The 11,252-nt window shown below is 41.7% G+C and overlaps 1 protein-coding gene across 4 annotated transcripts; it reads right to left on the bottom strand.

Moving 5' to 3' along the window:
- Positions 1 to 4,575: 4,575 nt before the first annotated feature.
- isl1a (ISL LIM homeobox 1a) lies at positions 4,576 to 11,009 on the bottom strand. Of its 4 annotated transcripts, none has more exons than XM_042101009.1 (6): positions 10,762 to 11,009; positions 9,915 to 10,104; positions 8,804 to 9,063; positions 6,483 to 6,769; positions 5,907 to 6,095; positions 4,576 to 5,773 (listed from the first exon to the last, which is right to left on the bottom strand). In XM_042101009.1, exons 1-6 carry the CDS (start codon positions 10,787 to 10,789, stop codon positions 5,657 to 5,659), a joined length of 1,071 nt encoding a protein of 356 aa, XP_041956943.1. In that variant the 5' UTR covers positions 10,790 to 11,009; the 3' UTR covers positions 4,576 to 5,656. The 4 variants fall into 4 exon arrangements, with proteins under 4 accessions (XP_041956943.1, XP_041956945.1, XP_041956944.1 ...); XM_042101011.1 differs by having other exon boundaries at positions 5,907 to 6,074; XM_042101010.1 differs by having other exon boundaries at positions 6,483 to 6,766.
- Between the last annotated feature and the right edge of the window lie 243 nt (positions 11,010 to 11,252).

Raw genomic sequence — 11,252 nt, 5'->3', positions numbered from 1 at the left:
ACCCTCAGGGAAAGAACTAGGCAAATTGTATTTGACAAAACTTTTCAACAACTGTTCCGTGTTCAGTGGGTAAAAGAAAGACATGGTAAGGTTGAAACTATATTTTCAATGGATGTAGGGGTCAACATGTAAGGTCTGTGTTAGGGTTCAAAGACTCTTTCATGCTTTGACATGTTCCCTGTTTCTACAAGTGTCATCCTTTGCTGTGTTTTCAATGCTTTTGCACCCCCAGGGCCTTAACCCCCAACCTATGCCCCGTTTGTAGGGATGTTGTGGCTAGTGTGGCCTCTTGGCAAGGACTTTCACTGGGGGACACAGCAGAGAGACTCAAGCTCGTCTGGAGGTCTCTTGTGTGTGCACTGAAAAGTTGAAGTGAGCTCTTTCAGCACGAAGTAGCGGCCCATTCCCTGAGGAGCACACCAACCCCCCCCACCCCACCCCACCCCACCCCTCATCTCTGACCCCCACAGTGCCAGCTGCCAGGGCTCTTAGCGTTTCCTTTTTCACACATGCTCAGTTGACAACTCACACTTGTGTCCTCTTCGACAAATTCAAAATAGGCTAAGGGCCCGAAAGCATCCTTTCCACACATCCTCTGCTGGACCGTGGGCATCCCTCTGGAACAACAGACTTGTCAAAAAACCTGACCCCATCCCCCGAGTCCCAGTTCAACCCAGGTCTTGGGGTTCCCAGATATGTGATGAAGAAATGAAACAGCAATACAAAAATACAACAACACATAAATAGCTCTTTTTCTTCATGACTATTTAAACACAGATGTTACGTCATTACCCTACTTCTTATTATTTTCAATCAGTTCAACAATAATCATTTTATTGAGTAATCATTTTAGCTGTACTGATATACTGCCTGCAAACAATACAGATGAATGAGAATTGCACTTTTGACTTGTAGGTTGGATAAAACTGTTTTGATATTTTGTGACTGTTACATAACACTAGAAAAAATGAGGGAATGGTTCATAGTATTTACTGAGCAATCTGGCATAGAGAGAAAAATAAATCCAGAAAATAAATCCATTGGTGACCTAATTATGCCAGGTAAGGCGCTGCCGTTTCCTGCCGGATGGGTAAATACGAAGATGCTGTCCAGGCAGTGTAGCAGCAGTTCGGTTGTTCTGACACCCCAGTGTTGTGGTTCAGGAGCCAGGGACCTGCTCCAAGGGGGGCGGTGGCGGGGGCAGCGCAACATTCTGTTCCCTTTCCTGCAGCCTCACAATCCAATCGGGTGTCATCCAGGAGCCCACGATTGTTAGCCTGAGCCTCCTCGAGGTACAGTAGCCCTTTTGTTTGGTCCGGCCATGGAGCTGAATACGGTCACCGAGCTAGACAGACCCGAGTGGTATTCTGCTGAGACTTTTTGTCCTGCTTGCAAAAGCCCCCCTCCACCACCCGTGACAGCCCCACAGACACACACACACACGCACGGACGCACGCACGCAGGCACGGACACACAAGCACACACACGCACACACACACACACACACACACACACACACACACACACACAAACACACACACACACACACACACAAACACACACACACACACCATCCCTTTCCCCCTGTGGCCCACACAAGGGAAGAATAAAAGGAGGCACTTTCGGGGAGGGGGACTGACTTGGGCATACAGTGTCACTTGGTGTGTGGCTCAGCAAATTAGGCTGACAGAGGCGTATAAGAAGGATTGGTCATAAAAAAAAAAAGATGCAATGATGGCCTCACTCTCTCAGTACACGTGTAATGTCAGCCAAAACAATGGTTACCTGCTTCATGTACTTAGGCAAAGAGAAGCAGACACAAGTGCTCAAGAGTTACGACATTCACACACGCATGCCAAGGATTCATTCAATAACAGATATTTCATTCGTCTCTCAACTCATCCTTTTTAATTACCTCTTACCAATTTACCTCACAAACTGGCAGATGCACATTGAAAACAAACAAAAAAGTGCAAATGTAACCAAAAATCTACATACTGTAGCTAAACAGACAGCTGGTTTTAGATCCTTTTTTTATTATTTCTGTAGGCATCGGAGCCTTGGTGCCTGTTTCACCTCCTAGAGGTTGCGTGATTGAGTAGCATCACATTGTGCAATGAAGCACAGTTCCAGCGAAGTGACCCGCCTGTCAGAGACATGCTCCCCCAGTGTCAAGAGTCACGACTCGCTATTTAGGTCCCCCCAGCCTCACCTCTGCTCTGAAATAAAAAATATTCCGGCCCTTACAATCCCAGAGGTGACCCTATAGACCCAGTATTGCCGCTGTGCGATTAAGCATCCTCCAAAAGCTGTCGAATGTCGTTCAAGATGTACAATGCACAAGATAGTCCCCTGCATGGTCTCCTACCATTTGTGTCATGTTAATAAAGTGCCCCCCCCCCCCCTCCCTCGGTCCAGTCACAGCCTGTTCTGCTGCTGTTTTGTTAGCAGTTGATGAGATGAGGCTGTCAGTCATCGGCGGTTTCCCTGAGAGGTCACCTCAGATGACATCAGGATTATAGTCATTGTGCTGCTCTCTTAAGGCCGTCATTCTTGGAAGAATCCATCGCTAATCATGTGTTAGGCGATTTGGGTAAAACATGCTTCTAGGATGCAATAAAATTCAACTGGTTCTGAGATGCCAAGTAAATTCTCATTTAACACCACATCTCCTTTTAGAGGATTTGAATGGTACAGAAAATCAGAAGCTGTTGCACAATTGGTTCACAGGTGGCTATCAAAACTAGCTATGAATAGTCAGCATGTCCAAATGCCTACTTCATAATTACCTAGATGTTTGAAGATTTTTTACAGTTGTTTTCTTTTTTTCTCAATTGTTCACTATTTGTAAGACATTTTCCACATTCACTTCTCCCTCTCATTCCTTTCTGTTTAAAGAGGACACTGTGCCGCAAGATGAAGGTCCAGTTAGTAGAAAGATGGTGGTCCTGGTCAGACGAAGCCCCAGCAGATCCTCACTAGATCTGTGCCAGACCCAGACATATGCGTGACAGATTTGTGATAGACACATCATCAAGCTACTCGCCATCATCAAGTTGTTGTATGTTCCCCTGTTTTTGCAATTTTGTATAAACGTGATAAAATAACAAGGAAATGAACAAGTGCAAAATCCTATGAAGTTGGGACAAATAGTGTTTCCTGAGTCCCATGCCTATTTGTTAACACCAGATTAGGGAATATAGGACTGAGAGTCCACATGGGAGCTTTCAAAAGCCTAGCGACACAGGACTCTTTGGACATACCTCATCCACTGAATGAACAATTAAAACTCTGATGTGTATTCTCATATTCTGATAAAAGTACTAGAGTATTCAAAATGTTAGCTGAAACTTAAAACATGCTTGCAGAAATAGTCGTGTCCTTTGCATCAGTGTTGTGTTTTGATGTGGATGGTGTCAATATTTGAAGGGGACACATATCTTAGTGTAAATTCCTTGCATTCAAATTGGCTTTGTAATCATTTGATTGAAATTCTCCCAAATAAAGGAATGGTCGCCAATTGTGCTGTCGCATTCCATTCATTATCGGAGGGTGGTGGTCAGCATTACCGATAACTGTCAGGCCTAAATTTCAGTTAAAAATAAAGAAAATATCTTTCAGCTGGTAGCTATGAGAATTACAGATGACATTTGAGGTGAAGCATCCGTCCTTTTGGAGATGACGCCGTCTTTCATTAACTTACAACTGACAGAAAATTTAAGGAAACTGCATTTGCCAAAAAACAACATAAGCAAAAGCAACAGTAAGATAACAGCCACAAATATTTTTCTGTGCAAGTGATTCTCTTGAATGGCTCAAACATTTTTGTTTTCACGTTTCACCACTAATAAGAAATGCCCACATATCTAGATATGTAGCCTTCATTACACATGGCGGTAACCTTTACATTTGCGTCCTAAAAAAACTTCATTGAATCACCTATAAAATAAACGTGTTCTAATCCGTCTAATCTAAGCTTCTGTTCTGGAGTGTATACAACATTTTCCCTTCTGGCCTGCAGCTGTTACAAGACCTTCGCTACATGCCATCTACTCATGTGTGTCTCTGGCGCTCTGATGCGCTTGCGAACATAGCCTACATGCATCAGTGTGCGACGATGCTTATGCATGTGTGTGTGTGTGTGTGTGTGTGTGTGTAATCTGGCACCTTTGTTGCGATTTGCGTGAGTGTTCACTTGTGAATTCATACGATTCTAGAAAGATGGCATGGATGTTTCTCTTTGCGTTTTGCATATCGTGAACATTGGGGGAATTGCCTCACCAAACCCGAAACTGACTGGATGTTTAGAACATAATGAATTCAAATTATAATACAGCCATAACACCGTAACCCAAATGGTTATTTCATATTAGTCTACATTTGCTTTGTGCTGATCCTCTGTTGGCTACACCTATCCACCTACAACCAATTGACAGAATGCAATATTCAAAATAAATATTTTCATGTTAAAATCGCCAAAGATTTACTTTAACTGCCAACTTATTATCACATTGACTTTCAAAATGAAAATGGATCGTCGCATATACATGGACGCATTGCGTACAGTACGTCAAACTTTTATTACTGAAATTTTCCTGATATAGTTCTACATATGGCGTTATTTTACATCATGTAATCAAACGACAGGACACATCAAGTCTGACTGACAATTCAGAGTCCACAATAGCATAATCTGTTTTACTCCTTTTTACTTCAGCAAAGAAAGGTACACAAAAAGTGGCAGGTCTTCCGACAATAAATAATAAATTATTATCATTATTATTTTGTAATACAGGAACGAACAAAAAGTAACCATTTTCCAGGGCTAATCAATGGTTATAACTTATGACTATACACATCTTTGGGAAAGAAAAAAATGTTCTTGGACGGACACAAACACATAAAATTCCCACCAAGCTCGTGGCAAAATAGAGGTATACCTTGTTGCAATGCTTTAGTACTTGGGCTTCAAATGAGACCATGTAACCAAAAATATTAAACAAAACAAATCTGGGAAAGCTGTAGACCTCTCTGCCTTTCCTTCCAAATGTCATAGGCTAATTGCGGCCTTGTCTCGCTCCAAGCTGCAATAGAATAGAACCAACAGTCTCTGGGTGGTGATGTAGGCACGAACAGCTGCGTTCACTGCATCAGCCTACACATGGGTGTGAAAAACGTCTTTCGCAGTATGTCACAGAGATCCACCCATAGTAAAAAAATGATATAGTGTGGGTATTTTTTGGCAAACCTGTCGTAAACCTCTGTTCCAATCAACAACACTCCACACCAGGGAGGTGATGTAGCGGAACTTCCCATGCTGCATGATGCGCAAGGACGGTTCGACTTTAATCTTGCATCTGGTACACACCAGTAATTCTGTTTACCAGGTGAATCTTCTGAACGCTAAATCATCTCACACAGTATTTTTTGCAACGCTCGGCAGGTGCACTCGTGTCTTTCTTGTCTCGTGGATCCGAGCGCCTTAAATCCCATGATTGTCTTCACAGTGTATTAATGCAACCGGGTGGGTTGTTCATACAAAGCGGCCTGGTTGCAGTTATTGAGGATGGTCGCGACGGATGATGTTCACTCCTCAGATGGACAAGTCCCTCATCGACTTCGCGAAGTGTTAGAAAGAGGAGCGCATCCATGTGTCCTAGGCCTCTATGGGACTCGCCACCATACTGTTGGGAGTGTCAGGCAGCTGTGAGGACATGGAGGCCACCTCGCTCCCTGTCGAGTTCGAGCCTGGTCCCCCTTCCGAGAAATTTACCTAAAAGATTAAATATACAAGTATTATTATTATTATTATTATTTATGTATTATTGTAGTTATTATTATTCCACGTATTATTACGATAGGGTGTTTAGCCTATGTGGCTTCTTGTAAGCGTTCTTGGCACTCACCAGTTGCTGAAATGCTGGCTGGTCGATTTCACTCTGCAGCGCGAAGTCACTGAGGACTTTCCAAGGCGCCTGGTAACTTTGCACCTCCACCTGGTTTGCCTGTAAACCTCCATCATGTCTCTCTGGACTAGTGGCCACCATGGGAGTCCCCGTCATCCCCTGGATATTCTGCATATAGTCCCAGATAAACTAGTTGTCAGATATGGAAATTAACGGATATATTTCAAATCACATGTCTGAGACACACATTTTTTATTTGATATTATTAATTACTGAGTGAATAAGTGATACAATCTGGAAATATATTTTCTTCAAACTGTGTGTGTGTGTCTGTGTGTGGCTATGTGCGTGTGTGTGTGTGGCTATGTGCGTGCGTAGCCTATGCGTGTGCGTGTAAGTGAAAAAAAAAAGTGCACTCCGGCAGAGTGCAGTATAGATCGCATGCAGATTTATCTTAAACACAGTGCTTGCAAGATGGTAGGCTTATCAGTCGTTATGGCATTTTATGTTTTCATGCACACATGCAACCTATTCCGTTGTACCAGCTGCATGGATTTTCTTTTACAGCCTACTCACCGTTTTGTCATTGGGAGCTTGCTGTTGGAGCTGTTTCATAAGGATGCTCCTCTTTTTGTCCTTGCATCGCTTGTTTTGAAACCATACTCGGATGACCCGCGGGCTGAGGCCTGTCATCTCCACCAACTGTTCCTTCATTAGTGCATCAGGCCTGGGGTTGGCGTTATAGCAGGTCCGCAGCGTATGAAGCTGTTTCTCGTTTAGCACTGTTCGGACGCGCGTTGTCTTCTCCGGCTGTTTGTGGACGTGGGGCCGAAGCGCTGGTTGTCTGGCAGAAATGGGCTCTGCTGTAAGTAAGACATAAGGAGTAAATAAACATGCCTCTTCCACACTGGTCCAGCTCCGGCTTTCTTCTTGTTGGCCTATCATTTGCGTTATCATGGCATGAACCAGAGGTTGGGAGAGAAAGTTATTTATGAAATAGGCCTATATGTTTTGTTAAATGTCCCGACGATTCATTCAAACGGAATACAACTCGAATAGTGAAGCATGCGAATACTGTGATATTTGTATTAAACATATGTTGTAGGCCTATTAATGGTCTTGCGTTTGGCTGTCCCGATCAAAAAGGCAAAGCACGGACGCTGTTCCACATGCAGTGCTGTTTGACAGGTCGGGGATTCTGTGGGCATGCAGTTCAAAAGGTGACGTATTTCTGTTCCCTCCTCACTAACAGTCCCGGAACTGGCCAATTAGCAGACCTTATGGGTTAACTTTACCTCCCAATGATTACATAAGACTTGTGCAAAACGCTGTACCACATTGCACGTTATTTCACCAAAACCCTGGAACTGACGCAGCCTATTTTACATTATAGGGCTATTATTATAAGGCATTATATATACATTAAGCGTGGCTAACACATGCCGAATGAAACATCAGCGCACACTCCTATGGCCTTGGGAAATGTGTATAGGCTATACAATATCTTACGAATGCAAAAAGTAAATGAGGATTGGAGATTGGGCACAGGCAAATTCCTCATAATAGCCTATCACCTCTTAAATCATATTTTGGACACCAGAGCAGGGCATTCGGTGTATAAGGAATAGGATTGACACCGTAAAAATGTATTTAGGTCTAATTAATCTCTGTGCGCATTTGGAACATTTGCCTATCATTCTGAATGCTGTGAATGTAGGTAGGCTATGTTCTTTCAGGTACTGTAGCCATTTACACTCTTCTTATGACCGATCTGGAGCAGGGTACGGGCGCGGAGGCTTGTGGTCTGTTTCCAAATGCAAATTAAAATCACGAAATTCACAACTTTGATTTCTCTAGACCGTTAAAAGACTTATTCAAAAATATTCAAATAGAATTAGGCTAACAGACCACCCGAAGTTGCTATTTTTTTGTCTCCTACTAATTTATGTGTCATTCTGCAGTAATTTAGGTCTAGTGTAAAGAGAGCCGTCTGAAAATATGTAATTGACAACTAATATAATGTATCCCCCTCGACGGAGTAGGCTACTTGCAGGCGATGGGCTTTTTCTTGAAGCACATATTTTGTAGGATATCATTGATTCCATACTGTTCTAGTTATCACACTGCCCTTAGATAATTACATAGTTAAGTGGCACAAAAGCTAGATGCAAGGACCGATTCTTGCGCATAGCAGATACGCATTTCAGTGTACTGTAAAACATGTAGAACGTTTTTCATAAGGAAACCACGGCAGGTGGGTTAATCAGAAAAGAAAGAGCCCTCTATGTGAGTTTTACGAAAAACGTTATGAATAAATAACGGAGCACATACTGTAGCCTTTCTTACTCTCTCTGTCTCTGAGATGAGACGAAAATCCCAGTTTCTAAAATTCACACACATTGGTTAGCAATGAGTATGCTATCGAAGTGAACTATCGAGCGAATCGCAAAGCTAACATGTTCATTCACTAAATATTGTTATAACTGTGGTGAAGATGCCATTGGCCAGTGACCAATATACAGTACATGTAAGCTTCTTTCTCTCTCTCTCTCTCTCTTGATGTTAATATTGTGCGTCAGTGCCGGAACAGTATACAGAAAACAAGGGCGACTTTGTAATAAAGCACTTAACCTCATTGCAAAAGCCATCACTTTGTTCCATTGTCAAGCCTGTCACAAATGTACATGTCCATCAGCGTAAAACAAATTCAAAATGGAAAGACATTTTCTCATGTTTCACAACCAAAAGGGAGCCAAATGGCTGTACCATCAACCACCAGACCTATTTGACATCCGATGGATTTAACTTTAGAAAAAATAATTTTGCTTGTTATCGTTAAAATGTTGAAATACAGTCTGCCAGCAAACATTTCACAAGATTAGAAATGACAAACCTACCTGCCATTTGTAAGGGTCTTGCCGGATGCAATGGGCTAAGGGGGTCTCCAGCGCCCAGGGTGGCTCGTTCCACCACGTCGTGATCGGCCCGGCAAAACAGGCCATCCTCCCTAAGAGCAAACTCGTCCCCGGGGATGAGCTGCCGGCTGCAGGCCACACATCGGAAACATTCAATATGATACACCTTCGAGCGGGCTCTCATGACAAAGTCGTTCTTGCTGAAGCCGATGTTGCATTTTGCGCATTTTATTCCATATAATCTGTGGAGAAAAGGACAGGAAAATATTTAGATTTTAAAATATATTGCAAATTCACATTAATGAGGGATTCAAATGTGTTTGGCTGATTTCATTTTATAACAGAAAGGAAAGTAAAACCGATAAAGTGGATCATAATTGTTGAATTTGGGAATCAGTAGGACAAAAGGACTGATAAAGACCTTATTAGTCTACTTATGTAAATGTAGACTAGAGACCACACCAGAACATACAGATACAGGACTAGCGTAGACTAAACTTAGGCCTGAAGTTTTTTATCTGTGTAATCTTTATTGTAGGCGATTATTATATTATATTGTATTATTATTATTATTATTATTATTATTATTATTATTATTATTGTTGTTGTTGTTGTTGTTGTTGTTGTCATCATTATTATTATCATCATTAGCATCATGAGTATATATATATCACTTATCGATTTCCCTTTACTTGCACACACTGTATTGTCATCCAGTGTGAGCGTCTTGCTTTCAGTAGGATATAAACGAATATAACGTGATCAGTGGACTACACTAGATCTGTACTGATAGTAGCTTTGACATCAGCTTTAATTTTAAAAGGCTATTTGATCCAAGTATTGGATTGCGATACATATATGAGAAGAACCACGGTGAGCTACAACTTAATTGCAACGTAACTTAATTACTGACAATTAATAGACAAAATGGTCAGAGATTAATCCAAATACTTGAGCATATTGCCGTTTTTCTTACATCCTTTTCTGATATATTGTAGGATCTACATGCAATAGTAGGTATACATCATATAGGTAAAATATTTATATATTTATATATATAAATCATGTAAATGACAAACAAAATGTGCTTTACCTGATATAGTCCCTTTTGCAGTATGTTTTCCCATCTCTGACGAAGCAAGTGCAAGACTCATCCAAATACTGGTTGCATTCAGCGCACTTCAAACATGCTGCATGCCATTCCAGGTCGGGGGATACTCGCAAAATGTATTGGTCATGAATTTGATTCCCACATCCAACGCACAATGAAATTAATCGTTTTTCTGTAGGTGAAACGAAAAGAGGAAAAATAGTTAGGCTAAATTAGCAGTAGGTAGCATTACAAGAAAGGGAAAATAACTATTTTCATAATTCAAGTAAATCGTATTATTTCAAAAGAATTGTCCTTTGTCAACAACTAATGTGAATTAACTTGTATAATGTGTAGTATAAGGCTATTTGATATTTCAGATGTAGGGTATTGTGCTTCTCAAAATGCAAGTGTTCTCAAAAGATCACAACGTAGCCTAAGCAGTGAATGCATAGGCTAATGATACAAATATATACACTAATGTAAACTCTCGCAATACCTGGCATTTACCACCACTAATCACAATCTAACTAAATTTACACTATCAATAATAATATAGCCTAATGATATGAATCAACTGCTAATCTATAGCCGGCTGTTAAAATAACCTACCCTAAAAAACTGGGACCCAACTTTGGCCTGGGCTACTTGGTCTACTTATTTATTTATTTATTAAAATAAAAATGTGTCACTTTAGCTGCTTCAGCTTTTGCTTCAGCTTTTTTCAGCAAATCAGCCTATGATCTCAGATTAGGTAATAATATTGCATCAAGGAAGTTTGCCATGGAATAAAGCAATACGGACACTTCCTTTGATATTCTTTGCCAACATTAATATAATTAGCACTTACTTTTCGGCGGATCCCCCATGTCTCCCATGTCAAGAAAGTAAGGCGGTGTTAGGTCCACTTTCAAATCGAGGTGGGAGCACTTAGTAACCGGGTGTTTTTGTCGGAATTGTGGGTGAGAGTCCGGTGAACTGTCGATCGTCCACGAATGCTGTGCTCCTCGATTGGGACAGGGGTGTGTGTTTGAGCTCCGATGCCTGGTCACAGCATTGATGGGCCACTCTCTCTCTCTCTCCCTCCCTCTCTCTGTATCTTTCTGTCTGTCTCTCTCTCCCTTTCTTTCTTTCTCTTAGCTTCAGCTTTACTCTTTGGCCATTGGGCTGACGTAGCGTCCTTCATTGTAAGCTGATTGGTTCTGAAGGCACGAGCAGCTGTTCCTATTATCGTAGCGCAGACCCCTAGGACCCTGCCATAACAGCGCCTCAGGATTCAAGGCATTATTTCTGAGTTTTTGCCCCAGTATGCCTTTATTATGTTCACGTGACAATAGAGTT

The sequence above is a fragment of the Alosa sapidissima genome, chromosome 8 (assembly GCF_018492685.1).
Source record: "Alosa sapidissima isolate fAloSap1 chromosome 8, fAloSap1.pri, whole genome shotgun sequence".
NCBI lineage: Eukaryota > Metazoa > Chordata > Actinopteri > Clupeiformes > Clupeidae > Alosa > Alosa sapidissima.
Note: the sequence above shows the minus strand (reverse complement) of the source record. Positions and strands in the feature narration are given on the sequence as shown.

Coding starts and splice junctions, on each gene's coding strand:
- isl1a (XM_042101009.1), bottom strand. CDS start 10,789: ATGGGAGACATGGGGGATCCGCCGAAAA. Junction 6,096..6,482: donor AAGCTCCCAATGACAAAACG/GTGAGTAGGCTG, acceptor TCTGACAACTAG/TTTATCTGGGACTATATGCA. Junction 5,774..5,906: donor AGCCAGCATTTCAGCAACTG/GTGAGTGCCAAG, acceptor TTAATCTTTTAG/GTAAATTTCTCGGAAGGGGG.